General features: G+C 40.3%; 2 protein-coding genes across 5 annotated transcripts in view; both read left to right on the top strand.

Moving 5' to 3' along the window:
* The first annotated feature begins 9,048 nt into the window (after positions 1-9,048).
* Positions 9,049-9,569, top strand: LOC133088583 (large ribosomal subunit protein uL15). The gene has a single exon (XM_061186591.1). It carries the CDS (start codon positions 9,068-9,070, stop codon positions 9,512-9,514), a length of 447 nt encoding a protein of 148 aa, XP_061042574.1. The 5' UTR covers positions 9,049-9,067; the 3' UTR covers positions 9,515-9,569.
* Positions 9,570-15,989: 6,420 nt separating this feature from the next.
* ZFYVE9 (zinc finger FYVE-type containing 9) overlaps positions 15,990-23,381 on the top strand; it is a 185,743-nt gene continuing 178,351 nt past the window's right edge. For all 4 annotated transcript variants that reach the window (XM_061184220.1, XM_061184219.1, XM_061184218.1 and 1 more), the window contains exon 1: positions 15,990-16,293. The gene's annotated coding sequence lies outside the window, so the exon portion shown is untranslated. The remainder of the gene's footprint in view (positions 16,294-23,381) is intronic.

Genomic DNA, 23,381 nt, shown 5'->3' with positions numbered 1-23,381 from the left:
CGGCGAACCTACTCTGTAGCAGGAATCTGGAGTTGTGGGAACTGATAAGTTCTGATCCCATACGATCAGAACTAGCAGGTCCCTCAGAAATTATGTCCAGTATCCTCATTGTACAGATAAGGAAACAGGCCCAGAGAGAAGCAGTGATTTGCCCAAGAGTCACATAGCAGTGGGAGGCAGAATTTAGAGGCCCTGGCTTATTGGGATTTGCTTCTCCTCAATTCATGCCAAAGTAAGTGTCTGATAGAAGATCCTTTCCCCAGAGCATGCTTTTAAGAGTAAAGAGAGAACCTGAAGAAGGAAGGGGATAGAGAGGGAGGAATAGGAGCCTCGAATCCTGGGGACAATCTGGCCCTCTCTCCAGCTTTCCTGGGAGCAGGCTTTGTTTGGGGATTTAAGAGGTTGTTATGTGGGAAGATAATGACTTGTGATTCTGGCAGGGAACTCCTAGGAGCAGAAGTGAGATTTGCCCCCCTTCCTCTACTCAAAAGCATACTTTTCCCCCATGGAATTCATTTGATATGGAATATTTCAGTGTAAAAGGATCGTTGGGCCAATCAAAGAAATAGCAGAGCTCAGTTCTGTGGGAACTGTAGGCTGGGAGTCAGAAGACCCGGTTCTAGCCCCAACTCTGCCACTATCATTCCAGGCAACCCTTGTAAGCCTCTCCCCCCTCTCTGAACTCTAGTTTTTCGTTTTCTCATCAGTGTAGTGGGACGTTTGTACCCAACTATCTGTAAGAAGTCTTTCAAATTCTATCAATCTACAATTACACCTTTCTAGGGCTTAAATTTTTCATGTTGCCAAATAGTCCACACTACTGGACTCTAGGCGTGCTGATGACCTGATCTTGTGCTGAGTCACATACAGTTCTCTAGTTGATATAACCTCCTCTAAACATAGGAGTTCCCTGACTTAGACTGATTTTTTTCATCTGGAGAAAGACAAAGCCTTTTGACAGGAGCTTTATCATGCTAATCACCCTGACACCTACTCTGGGTTCTGAACTTCAGTTTCCTTACTTGGCATGAGATGATCATTGTTATACAGAGGGAAGCATGATATGGAAGCTGAACCTCTCTGAATCTCAGCTTCCTCATCTATAAAATAAAAAATCTGTAAAACCTGTAGAATACCTACATCACTGGGTTGTTGTGAGGCTTAAATAAGAAAACTTATTTGACAATATCTGGCATATATTTCAAATTCATCCACTCAGAGTTATCCATCTCCACTGCTATTACTTGAGATTAGTCCAAGCCACTATCTTGCTTGGATTTCTGAGCCTCCTGTTCCCTGTTTCAAATATTGTTTCTATAATTCCATTGCCTCTCAGCAGCCAGTGATATTTTAAACATAAATTGGATCACATTCTTCCCCTGGTTAAAAACCCTCCAAGGCTTCCCACTGTCTTTGAGATAAAATCCCAACTGCTTGCCATGGGCTACACGTCCTTTGTGACCTGACTTTTGCCTCTCTCTCTCTGGTCTCATCTCTTGCTACTCACTACTTGCTCAGGCCACTCTGGCCACACTGGCTGACTGTCAGTTTCCCAGGCCATTGCACACGCTGTCTCCTGGCTAACTGCTACTTGGCCTTTAGGTCCCAACTTACATGTCACTTCCTTAGTAAGAACTTCCTGGACCCTCCTGAATAACTGCTTCTCAAAGACCTTTCTGGCTCAATTATTCTCTCTCCTAACAACCTACTTTTTATTATTAATGACTATCACTAATAATAATTCTCTGAATACTTCTAGGCCTGTGCTGTAGTACTTTTGTGCCATGGAAGACAACTAAACTTTGTGTCAGTATATCTGGGTTCCAGTCCTAAAATTTGTTCCACGAAGTTGGGCACCCTGTCTCTTTGAGCCTCATTTCCCCATCTATAAAATAGGTTTACTAACTCCTACCCTACTCACCATACAGGGCTATGATGGGGCTCAAGCAGGATGGTGCATGTACAAAGGCCTTATAAACTGTAAAGGGATATATGTAAAAGTAAATTTCTATTATTATTAATAATCCTTGGCTTGCCTCCCAAGGAGACTCTGGGTAAATAATACTGAAGTGATGTTCCAAGTGATTGAGGCCAAGGAGAGAACTTTGGTCTGGAGGCCAAGTTTGAACATGATCCTCTTCCATGGGGCCAGGCCTCTGTTTAATCCCTTATTGAAGAGAGAAGCCTGAATATCTCCCCAATCTCTTTAATGCTTCAGGGTGTAAGGAGAGAAAAGTCCAAAAATAAGGCATGGCTTGTTTACCTGCCCTATTGCTGTCTGCCAGGATAGGGAGAGGCACCTGGCAGGTCTCTTCTTGTGTCCTGATTTTTCTGGCTCCTCGTTCCCCCATGGGAGGTACACAGCATCATTAGAACTCTGGAGAGAAGGGCTTTTTATTAGCTAAACTGATGACAACTGTTTCACACATCTTCACTGCCCATCCTCACTCTGGCATGTCATGGAAAACATATTTTCCTGGATACCCAAGGAGGTGGTGTTAAAGTGTAAAAGAATAGTACATGATTCGAAGGTTGATCATCCATCCATTCACTTGTTTGTGACCTTGGGCAGGTCCTGGGCTTCATGCCCCTAACATGTAAAATGATAAGAGATGCTGGATTATAGGATCATTGATGTCCTTTCCAGCCTATGGTGTGCTGGTACATGTTTAATAACCAGCTCTCTGAGTGCAGTTCCGACATGAATGTTGTTAACATTTTTATGTTAACAAGTAAGATGAAAGTGAAACAACAAAGACATCTATTGGAACATCATTCATTTGTCAATAATATGAGTGACTTATTTGCTGAATCAGGTAATAGTTTTCAAATGCTGGAAGAATATTTCCTCAATTTTTGTTGTGTTTTTCACAACGTAACAGCTATAGATACAACACAATTTTAAGTTTAATCTGCATTATTAACATTCACTCTGTCACTTTCTTAAGTCTAGACAATTAACAAAACAAGCCCTGATTTGTAGCGTTTGCCAATTTCTATAGTATAAATAGTCCCACCATGACCAATTTCAGAAAATTTGAAATTTGGATGAAGTCCAATTTATCTATTTTTTTTTGGTTGCTTGTACCTTTGGTGTCATAACTAAGAGATCACCATGGTCACAAAGATTTATATCTCTGTTTCCTTCTAAGAGTTTTACAGTTTTAGGTTTTACATATAGGTCTTTTTTCCATTTTGAGTTCATTTTGTATATGGTGTGAGGTAGGGGTCTAACTTCATTTTTGCATGTAGATATCCAGTTGTCCCAGCACCATTTGTTGAAAGACTATTCTTTCCCCGTTGAGTGGTATAGCACACTATAATTTTTTTTTTAAATGTCAATCAATTTCTTATTAATTTATTTATTTTTACATTAATTTTTGGCTGTGTTGGGTCTTCGTTTCTGTGCGAGGGCTTTCTCTAGTTGTGGCAAGGGGGGCCACTCTTCATCGCGGTGCGCGGGCCTCTCACTATCGTGGCCTCTTTTGTTGCGGAGCACAGGCTCCAGACGCGCAGGCTCAATAGTTGTGGCTCATGGGCCTAGTTGCTCCGCGGCATGTGGGATCTTCCCAGACCAGGGCTCAAACCCGTGTGCCCTGCATTGGCAGGCAGATTCTCAACCACTGCGCCACCAGGGAAGCCCCTATAATTTATTTATTTATTTATTTATTTTTGGCTGCTCCACGTGGCATGTGAGATCTTAGTTCCCTGACCGATGATCGAACCTGCGCCCCCTGCAGTGGAAGCGCAGAGTCTTAACCACTGGACCACCAGCGAAGTCCCTAGCACACTGTGATTTATAATGTTCAAAACACTGAGAATGAAAGTGTTTTATTTCCTGGCAAAAAAATTATCAAGAGTAATTTAAACAGTGCTTGCCTTCTTGTTATATAACTTACAATATAAATAACCAACTTTTCTTTTTTTTTTTTTTTGTAAATTTATTTATTTATTTTTGGCTGCATTGGGTCTTCGTTGCTGCGCGTGGGTTCTCTAGTTGCGATGAGCAGGGGCTACTATTCGTTGTGGTGCACAGGCTTCTCACTGCGGTGGCTTCTCTTGTTGCAGAGCATGGGCTTTAGGTGCGCGGGCTTCAGTAGTTGTGGCACGTGGGCTCAGTAGTTGTGGCTCGCGGGCTCTAGGGCACAGGCTCAGTAGTTGTGGCACACAGGCTTAGTTGCTCTGCAGCATGTGGGATCTTCCCGGACCAGGGCTCGAACCTGCGTCCCCTTCTTTGGCAGGTGGATTCTTAACCACTGCACCACGAGGGAAGTCCTGAATAACCAGCTTTTCTATGAGTGGAACATGGTCCTATTTCTTTGTAAGTTTGGATCAGCTTTCATCATTTTATTCTTTGCATTTTCAACATTATGAAGTATCTCTAAAATTTTTAAAGTGAAGTTTTTTGCCAGGGTTACTTTCTCTAAGACATCTTCATTCTTTTGGTCACAACCACTTTCCTCATTTATATCAATAAGTTTGCCTTCACTAAGTCCCTCTGGCTGTGCATCTAGTGTCTTTCAAATGGAAGGAGTATCAGTATTCCCATGCTCAACTATTTCTTCCATAATTCCATTTATTTTCAATGAAAGTTCCACTTCCAGCCTTACCACTTTTTGTTTCTTTGCATCTTTCTTTTTTTTTTTTGGGTGGGGGGTCAATTCCCTTTTTTGATTATTCATTTCTGTAAAATGTCATGTGGGTTTTATCACTAGTAGAAGAGGCAACACAATACACACTTTATTGTCTGTGCAAGAATTGAATAACAACAGACTTACAGTGACCAACTACTGACAGACTTCGAAAGAAGTGATGTGATTGATCACAGGTCATAAAGTACATCAGTTATTTACATAGTGATTTGTAGACTGAAGAAACAGCAGCAAAGTTTATACTTTGTGCAATTACTTGCAGTTAATATACTGTGATAAATGAAACTTGAACTGTCTTGTTGGACTGATGTTATTTAACTAAACTGTGGGAACTAAAATTTGCATATTTCAGAACTTTGCAAAGCAAGGGCTGCCTGTATTTATTAACTCTGTTTTTAATATAATTAATTGTGAGTTTATATAGTTTTTCAAAATAGCCACATTTAACAATTGGCTCACAAATTTCTTAAAATTTAACAACTGGCTCTCCTAAGCCAATATGAGCTGGCTCCAGCCCATCACTGTTTTCAGCTTATATATTCCTCAATGCTATGAATCTAACCCTTCCTTCCCTCAGCCAAAACACATATTAACACATACATAAAAATGCATTTAAAACTAAGCAAAAATATTCTTTTTTTTTTTTCAACTCTGTATCCCTATAGTGTCTGGATTATAGTTAGAGATCAGTGTTTGTAGGACTGAGGTGAATTCACATAAGAACACACACATAAGTTATTCACTCATATGCACAACTGGGGTGTAGCATGCCCAAATGAAATAAACCTTTGAGTCATGAGGCTATAATGGATGCTAACTACTTGGTTGGTCTCCTCTGCTCCAAAATATTTTTTGTTTATTTGGTTTTCTGTTTATGAGAGGACACATGTACAGTGGAAAGAATAGGAATAAAGAAGCTGTTAACTCTCTTGCAGAGTTGTTGAGATAGAGATAGGAAACAGTGTTTGGGGTTCAAAAGATGACAAAAGGCAAGGGAAGATAATTAACTTTGAGTGCCTACCATGTACCTGGCACTTTCTTGATAACTCTTTCAACCACATACCATACAAATGAGAAAAACAAGACTCAGAGAGAATAAGTGACTACCTTCAGTCAAACAGCCTGAAATTGGTGGGGCTGTGATTTAAACTTGGATCTGCCAACCCCAAAAATGCAGGCTCTTTCCACTATATTGTGCTATCTCTGTACACAGTCGGTAGTATGGCATAGGCTGGTGTGCCGAATGAGCCCTGATTGAACTAGACACCCTGAGGTAAGGCCAGAGATTCAAATGCCTAAATAACAATTTTCTTCCTCAGTCCAGTCCCTGTTTACATCATTAGAACCCAGGTGTCCAGTCTCTAACCCAGGGTCTTTCCATTCCACCACACCTGCCATGCTGCCTCATATGTAATTGTTATGAAAAACATATCACAAACATTCTCCAGTATCAAAGTATCTCAATACTTTCCTTCTAGGACCAGAGAATGGCAGTGTGAGTCATCATGGACAGAGTGTTAATAATACTAATTATGCTTATGGAAACACCCTCTTGTGTTATTATTCAGTCAAATTTGACTTACATGAAGGTATTTCACTCACAATATAAATCGTTTTCCCCTCCCTGGTGGTTGGTGCACATTCCCACTGTGAGTTTGGGAGGAGGTGCGGTGGTGCTGAAGCAGCAAGGAACCTTGTAGTCAGAGAGACCTGGGTTGGAATCTTAGCTCTACCACTTACAGTCAGTCACCTGGAACAAGTAACCTCAGTTTCCTAATCTGTCAACATGTTGAAACAGCACTCATCATTTTTTCTCTCAAGCCTGCTCTTCCCCCACTGCTGTCTCCCAGTCTGATAGCATGGACTACCCAGTTGCCTAAGCCAGAAACCCCAGTCACCGTTGACTTCTCCCTCTTTTTCACACACCAATCCAATCATGAGTTTGATGATTTCGCCTCGTGAAATCATAGTTCTCCCTACTCTACCGTAATTCAGGTCACCATCGCTTTTCCTGGATTATTGCAATAGACACTTATAAATGGCTTCCCTGTCTCCAAATTTGTGTCCTCTAATCTATTCTCTACCCAGTGGTTAGAGCGATCTTTTCTAAAATCAGACCTATTAATGCTGTTGACCAGCTTAAAAGCTCTAATGGCTTCCCCTCGCCCATAAGGTAAAATGCAAAGTCCTTGATATGGATTATAAGGCCTTTCCTGATTTGGCCTCTGCCTTGGCTGTCATTCCTCCCCAACCTTGTTCTCTCTGCCTCAGCCAAAACTGTCTCTCAGTTCTTCAGACACATCATATTTTCTCTTGCCCCTACATTGTTGCACATTCTATTCCTTCTGCCTGGAACACACTCTTTCTCTATCTACTCCCTTCCTGCCCCTCCACCCAATCTACCTAGCTAAGTTCTAGCCATTCTTCATGTCTTTGTTTAGGTAACATTTCCCCTAGAAAATCTTGCCCACCCCCTAAGTTTAGATAAGATGCCCTGATTTTTGTTCCTATATAACACACTGTGCTTACCCCCTAAAATTCTAATTGCCTATTTTCTCATCTGCCTCCACCAACAGTCTAAACTTAAGGGGAAAGATGGTATCTTGCTTACTACAGAACATAGTGTCTCATACATAGCAGTGTTCAATAAATATCTGACCAACTGACTGAATTAATGAACTGTTCTGTGCGCTCATTGCCTAGACCCCTGGTTCTGTAGTCTAGATTTTAGCATCTGTTTCTGGCCCTCTTTTCTGATTTAGGTGACCTGTTCTCTTCTTGCATCTAGGTCACTCCCACGACTTTCAACTCTGAATATTCTCTCTTATTGTCAACATCCTCTGCAGTTCCATTTAGGATAGTCCAAGGAATCCAGGGTAACTGTGCTGGTCAACCCTGACCCCAACTCACACTTGCCCAGAAATTCAGATAATAACAACGGTTACCATTTAATGAGTGCCTGCTATATACCAATTCCTTGCATATACAGCAGACATTAGCCCCATTTTATTGATGAAGAAAAAAGGTCCTCTGTTCATGTCCAGTAGTTACTTAGGATTTGAACCCAGGACTGTCTTGTTCCAAAGCTTTTTCTACTACAGAGTATTAAAAGTGTTATTCTCTTATGTAATCTCTTATTGTATCAGATTTGACAGAAAATATACGTGTTGGTAGGGGAGATAGACAATGGTACCAGTGAGGCACAACCCTTTGGAAGGGTAATTTGGTGCTATCTAATAATACATATGCATTTATCTTTTGACCCAGAAATCTTACTTCTTCTAAAAATTTACCCTAAACATATATCTACAACATTATAAAAATATAGATGCACTAAATTATTTGTTGCAACATTGTTATGCAAAATACTGCAAACAACCTAAATACCCACATATAGGAGAATGTGTGGAATAATCTATGGGATAATAAACTATAGAAATAGTTCTCAAACATTTTGAAAACAGGCCCCCTTTATCCCTTTATAAATTACTGAGGGGCTTCCCTGGTGGCGCAGTGGTTGAGAGTCTGCCTGCCAATGCAGGGGACACGGGTTTGAGCCCTGGTCTGGGAAGATCCCACATGCCGCGGAGCAACTGGGCCCATGAGCCACAGCTACTGAGCCTGCGTGTCTGGAGCCTGTGCTCCGCAATGAGAGAGGCCACGACAGTGAGAGGCCCACGCACCGCGATGAGGAGTGGCCCCCGCTCGCCGCAACTGGAGAAGGCCCTCGCACAGAAACGAGGACCCAACACAGGCAAGGATGAATAACTAAATAAATAAAGTAGGTGACTTTAAAAAAAAAAAAGTATTTAAAAAAAAAAAATTACTGAGGACTCCAGAGATCTTTTGTCTGTGTGGACATCTACTGATATTTATCATCTTAGAAATTAAAGCTGAGAAAATATTTTAAACCATTATTTGTTCATTTATTTAAAATAATAGTGAACTCATTATATGTTAACATAAATAACTTATTTTAATGAAAAATAACTGTATTTTCCACAACAAAAACATAGTATGAAGACTGGCATTATTTATATTTTTGTAAATTTTTTTTTTTTTTTTGGCCGTGCCACCTGGCTTGCGGGATCTTAGTTCCTGACCAGGGTACCCATGACCCCTGCAGTGGAAGCACGGAGTCCTAACCGCTAGACTGCCAGGGAATTCCCTGTAAATCTCTTTAAAGTCAGTCTATTAGAAGACAGATGGATTATCTATCGTATCTGCTTCTGCATTCAATCTGTTGGGATATGTTGTTTTGGTTGATGTATTAATATATGAAGAAAATCTGTCCTTAACAGATATGTAGTTAGAAAAGTGAGGAGAATTTTAATAGACATTTCAGATAATTAGGGATATTTTCTTTGATACTACATCAAAACTTGACAAGTCCCTTTTTCGTATCGGTCGCTGACATGCCATCCAGACTAAGGAAGACCCGGAAACTTAGGGGCCACGTGAGCCACGGCCACGGCCGCATCGGCAAACACCGGAAGCACCCGGGAGGCCGCGGTAATGCTGGTGGCATGCATCACCACAGGATCAACTTCGACAAATATCACCCAGGATACTTTGGGAAAGTTGGTATGAGGCATTACCACTTAAAGAGGAACCAGAGCTTCTGCCCAACTGTCAACCTTGATAAATTGTGGACCTTGGTCAGTGAGCAGACACGGGTAAATGCCGCCAAGAACAAGACTGGAGCTGCTCCTATCATTGATGTGGTGCGATCGGGTTACTACAAAGTTCTGGGGAAGGGAAAGCTCCCAAAGCAGCCTGTCATCGTGAAGGCCAAATTCTTCAGCAGAAGAGCTGAGGAGAAGATTAAGGGTGTCGGTGGGGCTTGTGTCCTGGTAGCTTGAAGCCACATGGTGGGAGATTCATTAAATGATAAGTGCTTTTCAAAAAAAAAAAAAAAAAAAAAAAAAAACAAACTTGACAAGTGGTAATTTCTTAATGGTTAGCTGCAATGTGGAATCTGAAACCATATTGATTAATTTTTTGCACTCTGTTCCATTAAAATCTTTTGGTCTATATTACACTTTAAAGGGATATTTTACCCAATTACGTATTTGTAACATTATGCGTTGGTCATTTGAAAAAAATACTAGTTCACTGAGTTATGCAGACCTTCCCAATGTTGACATATTTCATTACACAATTAAAAAAAAAAAACACAACATTCCATAACATTTGTTAATAACCACCCATTCCTTCAGAAAGTTTGGGAAGCTGTCAAGTTTATCTTGGTGAATACAAGTTTTTCAATATTCTAATATTTACCTGAAAGCTTGATTTTTATCATTGGCAACAAATCCTGTTAGTTGCTTTCCTTGAAGTGACAAGCTCACTTCAGCCATTTTCTAGAAAATGTCTGCCAAATTCCCAAGTCTGAATACTGGAGTTCATCTGTTCTTTTTTTAAATTAATTAATTAATTAATTAATTTATTTATTTTTGGCTGCGTTGGGTCTTCATTGATACGCGCGGGCTCTCTCTAGTTGCGGAGAGCGGGGGCCACTCCCTGCCGCGGTGCGCGGGCCTCTCACTGCGGTGGCCTCCCTTGTTGTGCCGCACAGGCTCCAGGCACACGGGCTCAGTAGTTGTGGCACGTGGGCTTCAGTAGTTGTGGCTCGCGGGCTCCAGAGCACAGGCTCAGTAGTTGTGGTGCACGGGCTTAGTTGCTCTGCGGCATGTGGGATCCTCCCGGACCAGGGCTCGAACCCGTGTCCCCTGCATTGGCAGGCAGACCCTCAACCACTGCACCACCAGGGAAGTCCCCCATCTGTTCTTTAAAGTAAATAATAATTCCACTGTTGGTGGGAATGTAAATTGATACAGCCACTACAGAGAACAGTATGGAGGTTCCTTAAAAAACTAAAAATAGAATTACCATATGACCCAGCAATCCCACTACTGGGCATATACCCAGAGAAAACCATAATTCAAAAAGACACATGCACCCCGGTGTTCATTGCAGCACTATTTACAATAGCCAGGTCATGGAAGCAACCTAAATGCCCATCGACAGATGAATGGATAAAGAAGATGTGGTACATATATACAATGGAATATTGCTCAGCCATAAAAAGGAATGAAATTGGGTCATTTGTAGAGATGTGGATGGACCTAGAGACTGTCATACAGAGTGAAGTAAGTCAGAAAGAGAAAAACAAATATCATATATTAACGCATATATGTGGAACCTAGAAAAACGGTACAGATGAACCGGTTTGCAGGGCAGAAATAAGAGACATAGATGTAGAGAACAAATGTATGGACACCAAGGGGAGAAAGTGGCGGGGCGGGGTGGTGGTGGTGGGATGAATTGGGAGATTAGGATTGACATATATATATACTAATATGTATAAAATGGATAACTAATAAGAACCTGCTGTATAAAAAAATAAATAAAATAAAATTTAAAAATTCAAAAAAATGGTTAATGATTATAAAATTCACAGAATAAAATAAAAATTTATGAGTTTATCTTGATATAAATCAATAAATTGATAAACGAATAAAAGGGGGGAGAAGCAAAAAGTTTGCCCATACAGTAGGAAAGCAAATAAAAAAATGTATTAGGAATGATAATGATGGAATTAGAAATTTGGCAACTACTATACTAATAACTGTTTCAAGCAAGAATTATCAATGAATGTTAAAACTTGTGATCTCTCCACAAGATATTTATTAATTACAACGAGCAAAATGGTTGCTGACACTGCATAAGCCTGGCAGATACCACCTTAATTAATCAAGTGAACAAAACTGCTATCACCTATACAGGTGTCACATGTCTTCTGATGTGATGCATTGAGAAGGACACAACATCAATTCTGTAGTACTCCTGCCAAATATGCATAACTTGAATCTAATCAAGACGAGACATCAGACATCTCAAATTGAGGGATATTTTACAAAATAAATGCCATAAAAATGGCTAGGTCATATGAAACAAAGACTGAGAAATGGTTCCCGATTAAAGAATATTAAAGAGATTTGACACTAATTATAATGTGTGATCCTGTACTGAATCCTGGGCCAGAAAAAAAAAGTGATTTTCTTTTTCTATAAAGAATATTAGTGGGACAACTGGCAAAATTTGAATAAGGTCATAGATTAAGTCACGGTACTGTATCAATATTAGTTTCTGAGTTTGATAATTGTACTGTGATATTTGTACTTTTTTTTTTTTTTTGCCCCACTGTGGGGCATTTGGGATCTTAGTTCCCCAGCCAGGGATCGGGCTGTGCGACCTGCATTGGGGGCACGGAGTCTTAACCATTGAACCGCCAAGGAAGTCCCGGTATTTGTACTATTTTGAGGAAATATACTGAAAAATATTTAGGGATAAATGGATCGGAAAATAATTACAGTAGTTTCTTTAAATATCTATATTTATATCTACCTCTCTGTAGAGACAGAAGAAAGAGTGAGAATGAGAGCACGTGTGCACACAAGAAAGAGACAGAATAAAGCAAATGTGGTTAGATATGGGTGAAAGATATATGGGATTTTTTTGTAGTATTTTTGCAACTTTTCTTTAAATATGAAATTATTTCAAAATAAAAAGTTAAAAAAAACCCATAAACATAACACTTTGTACTATTTCCTTATAAATATATTTATATATTTTACAAATATATAAAAACATAATTGGGATCATACAATGATCTTTTTTACTTAACACAATTTGATATTGAATCATGAGCAGTATTCAATGTCTTTTAAAATTCTTTAAAAATGCAATTAATAGATGCACAATATTTCTTTGTGTGGAGGTACTGTAATTCATTTAAGGCTTTCCTTACATTTTTACGTTATAAATCTACAGTAAAATATATAATAAACATCTTTTTGCACATATCTTTCTTCATATATTTGATTACTTCCTTATGCTCCATTCCTAAAATGGGAATTGTTTTGTTCCTTTTGAAATGACTCAAGTGACCTAACAAACTCCCAAACGTCCCCAATTTCCTTTTTAAGTTTGTATTGCTTTACTGACTTCTGGCTTGCTCTAGGGCTCTCCTGTTTGGTAACAGGTAACTGTGAATTTTGGGTTTGATTCCTGGCTATGATTGGTCAGAGGGGTGGGGGAGACCATAGCTGGCAGCAGCAGGCTGGGGTCAATTCTGGGCTGCAGGGCAATCGCCTGTTGAAGGGGTGTCTTACTCTTTGGTGGACCCTGGAAGTTAACAGGTAAGGCCTATAAAGTAACTGAGCAGGTGGGATGCACTAGCCTGATGCACATCACGCTAAGCCACAGCTTTGTTCAGCTTATCCCCTGAGGTGTACTCTGTGCTGAGACTGGTTGTGGGCACACAGAGATGAATCAAACATTTACAATCTGATAGGGGAGACATATAAGCAAACACATACTGACAGTGTAGTAATGAGTACTTATAAATTGGGAAGCACAAGGATTATTGGGAGCATGGAAGAGGTTTTGTGCTTTCTTTTAAACCAACTTTTATACAGTATATACTCTTGTACACAAAGATAATATTCATTAGTTCCTCCTTCCTCCCTCCCTTCTTTCTTTTCATTCAGTGCATCTATAGAAGTGGAGTTGGAGAGAAGGAAAGAAATTCAATAAAAGCAAGAAGTAGAATTTATCAGGTTTAGTGACCAGTTGTCCAGGACAGAGACACAAGAGTTAAGGATGATTCCTATGCCATTCACCAAGCCAGAAAATGAGTATCATTTTGGTCTGAATTTTTTCTCCCAGCTATAATTGACAAATAAAAGGCTTGAATTTTAAAGAACAAATTTTAAGGAGCAAAGAAAATTTTGTTTGGGGTGCTACACTTTAAAGTCATTTGAAGAAACCATTCTTAGAATACTGGCTTTCTAGTATGTATATGGTATAAAAGCAAAAGTAGGTTTACCAGGTTGGGAATAAGGAGATATTTTAGAGTCACTGAATAGTAGTGGAAATCAATGCAAAACTGAGGGTAGGGTAACCAAATCAATTGACAGCAGGTCAAGGTAGATTAAAATGAAAGAGATTTACAGTAGGGGAGAAGAGAACAGATGAAAGACATTTCAGAAGCAGAGAGCAGATTGGGTAGGAAGAGTCAAAACAACGGAATAAAATCGTGGATGAAAAGATTTAAAGTGGACTACTATAATCAGGGAAGTGGTAGTGATGATAAAGGCAGCCTCTTTGAGCAACATTAATTTGAATAGAAGGAGGGAAAGCGTGAAGCAAGAGGAAACTGGTCCTGGGAACAAATGAATCATCTTCACATAGTAGCTACACCCTGGGCAGCATGATTATTCATAAACAAGTGCAGATTTCCTGCGGTGATAGTGAACTAGGCTTGGAAAGCACAGTGCTGTTAGGTTGCCAAACTAATCTCAACTAAAGGGCCCATTTCTCTAGACTGAAATTTTTTTAGCAACAGTAACTTAGTCTTATAGTATTTTCTAAATATTGAAGAAAGGACTGTTAGGGCATCAGATGGGAGACTGAAGGAATCTCAGGGTCTACTTCCAGCTTTTCCTTACGTTGGATGCATTTCACATGTAGAATGGTGGTAGTATACTACTTAATTCATAGAGCTGTTGTGAGGATGAATCACAGTTTCCTTCTGAGCCCCAGTTTCTCTTGTTATAAAAAGGGGATAGTGACTTTTTTGCGATATGACTCAGAAGTAGGTGGTGAAGGTACAGGCAGGAAAGCTTTCATTGATTGGAAAAGAGCTGTTAGGTTATATTTTCTCTAAGGTGGCTGCTCAATTATTATTTGAAAATTCCCAGAGACCTTATATAACTTTCTCATTAAGATTTATTATTATTAGGACATAACCTAAGGTAAGGTGAAATTGCCTTATAATTCTTTTTTATACAGAAAACTATACTGGTTCTATGCTGATATCTGCCATGCAACAGAATATCATAGGATCCAGTATACTAGGCTGTATTATTCTTCAGTGGAGGGATGTTACATAAATCCATTGGTGAAATTTAGGGAGATTTTACCCAGACCAAGAATGATGACAAATGATGCACCCATCTTTCGATAGGAACACACACACACACACACACACACACACACACACACAGATTGAGAGAGAAAGAAAAAGATGAGAACAACCTTGAATCTAAGAAATACTGAGAAAGTGTTTTGGAACCAACGATAATAGGAACTAACATTTATTGAGTACCTTCCATGGGCCAGTTCCTTTACATAAATTATCTCCAATCTTCACAACAACCAGCAAGGTAGGCATCAGAAAACCAAGGTTCCGAAATATTATATAACTTGCCCAGGGTCATAAAGTTACACACCACAGAGCTGGAATTGGTTGTATCAGGATCTGTCTGCCACCAAAGTCCCTGCTCATTCTACTATACCACTTTGTGATAAAATAGTGTATAATATTTGGAAAAGTATGGGACCACAGGATTTGAAGAGTTTCTCTCTTTCCCTATTTTCCCTCTGACAGTCTTCTTTTGTTTTTGCTTCTGATGTTGCAGCCTAGAGTTTGAGTGGGATGGAATATGGGGTATCTGTAAACAGAACGATTCCACAGCCCCAGCGATGTAACAATTTCCTTCCTTCAGAGCCTTACCTGGGATTCGGCAGGGATTGGGGGTGGAAGAGTAGAGATGGGGGTGGGAGAGTGGGTTAGTTAGAAGAGATGGTTGTTCTTCTCTTACCTTTAAGTTATTTATGAATTTCAGGACAACTCGTTGGCTATTCCCTTCTCTTGCTCAGCATGTTATTATTATTATTATTTTTCTATTTTGGGGGAGGTTGGGGGTTAAGGGTTTGGTATCCGTAGGATAAATTCCTCAAATGCTCTGCCACAAGATCCAAAAAAAATTAAGGTCAAAGACAATTCCTTCATCTGTTTCGGCCGAGGATTGGGGGAGGGGGGGGAAGGCTGGTTCTGGGTCACTCTTCTTGCATCCAGACACCCTGAAAGGATTAGGAGGGATCCCCCTTGAATCATGAGAGATGAAAACGAGGCGATTCCCTCACACTCCTGCTCTCGGGTGAAGGTCCGAGTGACGGGAACGTTCACGTACCTTCTGGAGAGAAAGAAAAGGTGCAAAGGTGCTCAGGGCCTGAGGACTGGGGAGAGGGGAGGGGACCCACCAGCGTCGGTGGGGACCGAGGGGCTTCCGGCTCCCGGGAGGCGTAGTCGGGGGCGGGCCGGGGGCCCGAGGGCTGCGCAGGGAACACGGGGCCCCGCCAACGCCAGGCCGCGCTCCCTCGCGTTCCCTGCAGCTCGTGCCCGGGCGGCCGCCGCAGTCCCCGCGCCGTAGCCGGGCGTGGGGTCCAGGGGGCGCTGTGGCCCAGCGGCGCCGGCGGCGGGAGCGGCCACGGCGACGCTGGAGGCTTCGCGGAGGAACCCCGCTTGCAGCACCTCGGTTGTCCCGCCGCAGCCTTGCGCCCCCAGCCCGGCTCAGCGGCGCTCCTGCGGGATCCGCGTGGCTGCGGCGGCCCGGGAGCCCGATGCGGCTCGGCGGGCGCTGGGCCTCAGCAGCAGCGGCAACCACAGCTCCTTCAGGAGTGGGAGGCTTCGCGGCGGCGCCTGGGGCCGGGCCGGTGCCCTCCGGAGGAGGCTGTCTGCTCAGGGACGACCCCCACGGCCATGCTGAGGCGGCGGCGGCCGCTGCTCGAGGTGAGTGTGGCGCGGCGCGGTCCCGTGCTCGCTGGCCTTCGGCCGCCCGGGAGGGTCCTGGGTAAGCCCTCGGGCCGGGCGGACGGGGCGTCCTGCCGCTGCGGCCGCCTCCCCTACCCCGCGGCTAGGGGGGCCTCAGCCCTTCTTTCTCGCGTCCCCCGGGAGGCCGGAGGCGAGTGGGGGGCGACTAGGCCCCGCGTCGCCGGGAAGCCCTCGCCCCGGCCTGGGCTCCGGGGCGGCCGGGTGTGTGGAGCGGGGGACTGGCAGGGTCGTTGGCACCCTTCGGTTTGGCCCCGGCGCCGGGCCGAGCGCAGCCTCTTACCCTGGGCCCCGCACGTACATCCCGGAGGGAGGCAGAGGACGCCTGTTTGCGAACAGCCAGGGCTTTTCCGCGCCCCATGCCGAGTCCCGCAGAGTCCCGGGGGGAGGGGCGGGAGGGCAGGGAGAGAGAAAGAGCGCAGAAAGTGCGGGGCCCTGAAAGCCCTAGGAACTCCTGGAGTGTCATTCACCCACCTGACTGGGCTGAAAACAACCGTTTGCGTCTTATTTGAGGTGAAATTTCATCACCTACCGGTAGCTCATCTTTGCCTTCTTCTGTTACATTTTGCTTCTAAGCGTGGTTTGCCTTGGAGAAAGCCCCCTCCCAGCTTTGCGATGTTAAGTTTCCTAGATAAATACAATTAGAAAAATATCTTAAAAAGAAAAAAACAAAACACCAAAGGTCTGGTCCCCCGCCCCGCCATGAGAGAGTGTAAATATTTTAATGCCTCAGTCCTCGTTACAGAATTGTCTCCCTATAATAGATCCATAGGATAGATGACAGGAGGATTTTTAAAAGTCATGCTAATAACAGATACCTGATAGAAATAGGACATATTCTAAATTTTAGTAGTTAAGTGATTTGTTCTGGTATTAATTTTAAAAAAGTTAGTGATTACAGTTTGGTACCATAAGTCAGATATTTGGGTGTTTGTAGTTTATGATAAATGTGGTTCAGGTTATTCTTGTTTCCCATTATGTATGTGAAGGTTGTAGGATTAATAAATACTTATAAAACTTTTATAATTCTGAAAAAAAATGCTTATTGTAGAAAGTTCAGAAAGTACGGAGAGGTACTATGCCAGCCCTCAGTAAATACTTAATAACGGGGGAAAAGTCACCCATAATCTCAGAACATTTTGATGGTCATTTAAAGTTTAAAATGGGCTTGTATTGTTGGTGATTAAATTATTATCTCTGTATTAGGTTGAAAGTTAACTGTTCCATTTTACTGTTGAACATCCAGTCATTTGTATGAGACCTATAAAAATGTTTTACTAAATTACATTGCAGTCATAGTTGAATTCATCAATTAAAACAGAATAACATGGGTACTACCTAAAAGACCCCTGATTTACCTTCTGTGCAGCATGTGAAGCTCCAGGTCTAGGGAGGTTTTGTGTATTAAACGTTTTTGGGGGACCTGTCCTATTTGATGCCATAGCCTTGTATTGTTTTTGTAAGATTTTTGCTTAAATATTTATAACTGTAAAAAATTGGCTCCATTAAAAAATTTGGGGGAGGTAGATGAATTTAGGTTTAAAAAAAATCTGATTCAGTTCTTAGTGTGTCCCTAAACACTACCAACATTAGAATCAGCTAAGAGTGCTTATTAAAATATGCAGATTCCTGGCCACTTGAATCAGAATTTCTAGAGATGGTGGTGGCCCAAGGAGCTTCACTTTTATCAAGCTCCCCAGTTCTTAGTCCTACTAAAGTTTGAGAATCACTGGTAATAAGTTTAAAGTTAATTAACCTTGTCAAGCTGAGTGAAAGTATCTGTTTTCTAGCAAAGCTATAAATCTTAAGTGGCAATACAGTCATTTCTCATAGCGACAGATAATGGTGGTAATCTTAGAAAAATCATATTTCTAGAGACAGCTGATTCAACCAACAATTTCTAGGGACAGCTGATTCAACCAACAAACATTTATTGAGAGCCTTTTCTGGTAGCTGTGGTGTTACAGAAGGATACCTGACCACTTACCTTGGCTCTTAATCTTGGACTTCAATGTCACCGTCTGTAAAATGCAGATAGTTATCATACTTATCTTGAAGGCTTTTAGGATAAATACATCTGAAAAAGCTTTGTAATCTGTGAAAGATCTTTATAAAATTTTAGCTGTTAATATTAAGTGCCAGGTCCTGTCTTTGGTGTTCTGAGAAACACAAAAATGACCAAGGTCTGTGCTAGCAAGTAGCTCATTGTGGAAGCAGGACATGTTTAATTAACTGTTTTTTTAAATAAATTTATTTATTTATTTTATTTATTTATTTTTGGCTGCGTTGGGTCTTCGTTGCTGTGCATGGCCTTTCTCTAGTTGTGGCGAGCGGGGGCTACTCTTTGTTGTGGTGTGCGGGCCTCTCATTGTCGTGACTTCTCTTGTTGTGGAGCACGGGCTCTAGCTGCACGGGCTACAGTAGTTGTGGCACACAGGCTCAGTAGTTGTGGCTCGCGGGCTCTAGAGCACAGGCTCAGTAGTTGTGGTGCACGGGCTTAATTGCTCCGTGGCATGTGGGATCTTCCCGGACCAGGGCTCGAACCCGTGTCCCTTGCATTGGCAGGCGGATTCTTAACCACTGCACCACTAGGGAAGTCCTAATTAACTGTTATAAGGCAGAGTCAGGTAAGTGTTGTAATTGAGTGGAACATGCTGGATCTCTATTTAAGGCTTCTATGTTTAATCCAGTAGCTTGCCCGTTAAGAATATTAATAATTTTTATGTATGGTCATTCCTTTTTCTTCTAGTTCCTGATTCAGTGTTTTATTCTTTAAGGAGAAAATTATATATGTTGCCTGGTGAGCAATAGTTTTATGTTAACTCCTTGAGAAAGACGGTGTGAGTGGAGATGGTCCCATTTCTTCCTGTTACATTCCATTCAGTAAACTTTTATTTGGCACCTGTTATGTGCTGGCTGCAGACTAGTTGCAGGGCACAAAGCTTCTTTAAAAGATAACTGCTTGGATTTTTAACTTAAATTCTCATGTTGCTAAAGGGATGGTGTGTGTGATGTGTTTTGTGGTTGTTAATTGCATGATGTGGTGCAGAATATGGAGTCAGATGTGAGTACAGATCCTTACTGCAGTCTTACTGCACTCTTATAGCAATGTGACATTTAGATCCTGAGTTTCTTCTTATGTGCTATTGGAGTAATGGTACCCCTCAGTAGTCAGGGCAGTAGAACAGGTTCCATGAGATAAAAGTAATCAAAAGCAATAACTCAGTGTCTGTCACATAGAAGGTGCTCAATAAATGCTCAATTCCATTCCTCCTTTTGCAGAAAACAAAAACAAAAGCCAGGCGTTGGAATTTCTGTGTGACTTAAAACTTGGTAGCTTTAATTTTTTAGAGAATGAGTTTACTTTTGGAATTTTTTGAAATTTTTGATAGAAAACAATTTTGATCTTAACTATTACACATATTTTCCATTTCATTTTTAGCGAATAAATTAGTTCTTCCCTGTGTCTAGCTAATAAATTAGCCATTCTCTGTGAAAATATATTTGTTACATTTTCAGAGTTTTATTCATTTTTCAATTATTCATTTTCAGTTTTACATGATCTTTGATTTTACTTGTGTGTACCTGAATTGCATTATATAGAACATTCTTAGTATATAATAATCGGTGAAAGGTACATAGTTGCAGTTACCAAATAGAAATAGTTCATATACTTAGTTTTCAAAAAGCAGTATCAATTTATTAAACTTACATTATTTAAGAATTGAAGAATCTTCAAAACATAGACTTTTCCTTACATAACCGCAGTAGATTAGAACTAGATTTTTATAACCTGTCAGATATGGGGTCCAGTCTTTTCTTATAACCTGTATAACCCTGTACAAGTTTCTTACCCCCTTTAAGCCTCAATTTATTCTCCTGTAAAACGAAACTGATAATACCCATCTTATAGGATTATTGTGAGGATTAAATGATATAATGTGTAAGTCAGAGCTGTAATTCAGTCCCATGAGTCCTGGTAAATCAGTGTTACCCTTGAAGTGGAAAATATACTTCTTGTTTACTTCTGTTTGAAAGAGCTTGAAAGGTCATTATTTATGGAGTTTACTACCAAGAATATAAAATCAGTATGATCAATTTGTCAGTATTAGAGATTGCTAAATTAAGGAGAAACCAAGGTATCAGTATTAGTATTTTAATTGTGTAGTTAGTAGAATGTCTTCCACTTTATAATACTCCGTAAGTTTTATTTAATAAAATAATTTAAATGTTATTTATAAAATATTTCCTGTTAAAAATTTTTATTTTGAATTATTATAAATAGCCCATTCACAGAACTGAACTATTAGAAAAATTAAAACAGTATATACTGTTTTGTATTTATGAAGTACTTTTTGAGAGCCTTTAATAAAATAAGGTAAAGATGAGGAAATTTCTTTGGACACACTGAAATCAAGAAGAAGGCATTGAATTCATATTGGGCAAGGGAGGCTTGATGCATGTTGATGAGGCTGTTGAGGTGTTCAGGATTTTATATTACAGAACTCTTCGTAAAAATCCTGAACTTTTTTCTGTAAATTATCTTTTAGTTTAAATTTCTTACGTTTGTTTATTTAAGCTTAAAAATGCTTTTGCGGCCCTAGCTTTTGACTATAATAGTTTCTTTAGTTGATAATTCTGTAGTGATTTATCTTTTCAACTTTCTGGTTGTTTATGATAATACATCCTCAAGGATATGTGACTTAATATCAATGATGGTAGTTCTGTTGCATTTTTAAAAATACAGAAGTAGTAAATTCATGCCTTAGATTAAAAAAATTAAACTTAAATGGAAATTTGTTAAAAATTCTTTATTCTTTTTTATTTTGGCTACGTTGGGTCTTCGTTGCTGCGCGCGGGCTTTCTCTAGTTGCTTTGAGCGGGAGCTACTCTTTGTTGCAGTGCACGGGCTTCTTATTGCCATGGCTTCTCTTTGTTGCAAAGCATGGGCTCTAGGTGAGCGGGCTTCAGTAGTTGCAGCACGTGGGCTTCAGTAGTTCTGGCCCTCGGGCTCTGGAGCACAGGCTCAGTAGTTGTGCCGCATGGGCTTAGTTGCTCCATGGCATGTGGGATCTTCCCGTACCAGGGATTGAACCCATGTCCTCTGCATTGGCAGGCGGATTCTTAACCATGGCGCCACCAGGGAAGTCCCAAAATTCTTTTTTCTTATATGTAGTATAGTCCCCTGTTGTTTGTTTCCATTCAAAGTATTAAAGCTTTTTCTATGAGGTTTTATAGGACATAGTTCAGAGTCAGCAATAATGACTTGCTAATGTTTCTAAAGCTTTTTCAAACTAGTTAGGAAATTCTGCGGGGAACCATTATTTGAGTAAACAGTGCATTTGGGGCCTTCATTCTACATACAGTGGATCAGCCACAGTGTTTTCCCATTTGATTATGATCATTTTTAGATCTTTTAATACTGATTGTGAACTGAGTGGGCTGAAAGTTATACAAGATTGTATAACTGATTTGTTACACAATCTTATAGTTGCTTTGGATGCCGTAATTTCTATATAAAGCTATAAAAAACAGCAGTTCTGGAGTCTTTTTGCTGGTATTAATGAAGAGGTAAGCATTTCTGTTTGTAACAGTTCTCTTCTAACCTCTCATGGTAGTTTATCTACCAGAATTTGTTTTATTAAAATGAAGAAAGAGTAAATCATATGTTATTATTATTATTTCAAAACACAACAGAGCCTATCTCAGAATTCTGTTTATTAAAATAAAGGATGAGCGGTATCAAAATTTTGTGAAAATATTCCGTCAGGGTTTATGTAATTTTTAATCTCCATTTTTCATTTTCAATTGAATGAGAGAAACAACCTCTAAAAAGTAATTGAAGTAAAACACTGCCAGTTTGAGAAAAAATTTAAAACTTCAGAATACATCATCTAGACCTTTTTGTAATTCTGGTGATGTAATAGCTGCCAAAGTTTTTTGTTTTTGTTGTTTTAAAAAATTAGTAGCTAAAGTAAATTATTTTTGAGATTGTTGTGAGGTCACTCTTGGAAATTTCTGCTCAATGGTTAAAAAACAAGATTAAGATTCTTTATTCTGGCACAGCCCTTCATGGTCTGGTTCCAACCTAATCCATGGGGTCTACTATTCATTGGCCAATGAGTATTGTATCATATTATGCCTATAATAAACCTCTAGCTTGCCTGGGCGTTTTATAAAATGTGTGTGGCTAAAATGGGAAGTAAAATATAAAATGTAGCTGCATGCCCCATTATCCAGTCCTCCCAAGATTCCAGGTTTACAACATTTTCCTTGATTTCTTTTGCCTTTTATTACTTATTTGTGTAATGTAAAAGTTTTGTCAACGGTGTGCTATCTTTCTGGTAGGTGTTTCATGTCTGTTATTTATAATTCTTAAAATGATCCTATAATACCCATGGTATCATGGATGTTTTACAGCTGAAGGAACTGAAGCTTGGAGAGTTTTATTGACTTTCCTAAGTCCATATTCATGATTCAAACCATATAACTCTGACAACAAACTCCACACTCTTTTTCATCATGTGAACTTCCCCATGTGTTCTGTATTTGTTTTATTATAAGATTTTCCATAGTGCTTTAGGAAGTATTCAAATTAGAAGAGCACAACTTTAGTTGATTTGCCTTTGAAGTATGCTATTGGCATGTAGCAATTTGTATAAAAAAAAAGATGTGTATGTGCATGTATTTGGGGAATTTCCGCTTTCATATACTTATTTTTGAAGTAGATAAATGCCTGCTTTGTGATTATTAGATAAGTATACTAACTGATCTCTGGACCTCATTTTTCTGATCTGAAAATGAGTGGTGGGCTAGATGTTAAGGCCCTTTCCACATTTAATATTCTATTCAATATTTCTAAAGAAGAGCTCAATGAAAAGATAGATGGCATGTGGACAGCTCTAGGCAATGGTGACTAAATGTCATTAATGAAGTAACAGCGTGGGGGGGCAGTGGGCTGTGGGTAGCGGCTGAGGAAGATAGGAGAATCAAGACCAAGGGATTGTAATTTACATAAAAATTTTCCCTGTAATGAATAAAGAGAATAC

This window comes from Eubalaena glacialis, chromosome 3 (genome assembly GCF_028564815.1).
Source record: "Eubalaena glacialis isolate mEubGla1 chromosome 3, mEubGla1.1.hap2.+ XY, whole genome shotgun sequence".
Classification (NCBI taxonomy): Eukaryota; Metazoa; Chordata; class Mammalia; order Artiodactyla; family Balaenidae; genus Eubalaena; species Eubalaena glacialis.
This window is presented reverse-complemented; position numbering and strand designations above follow the sequence as displayed.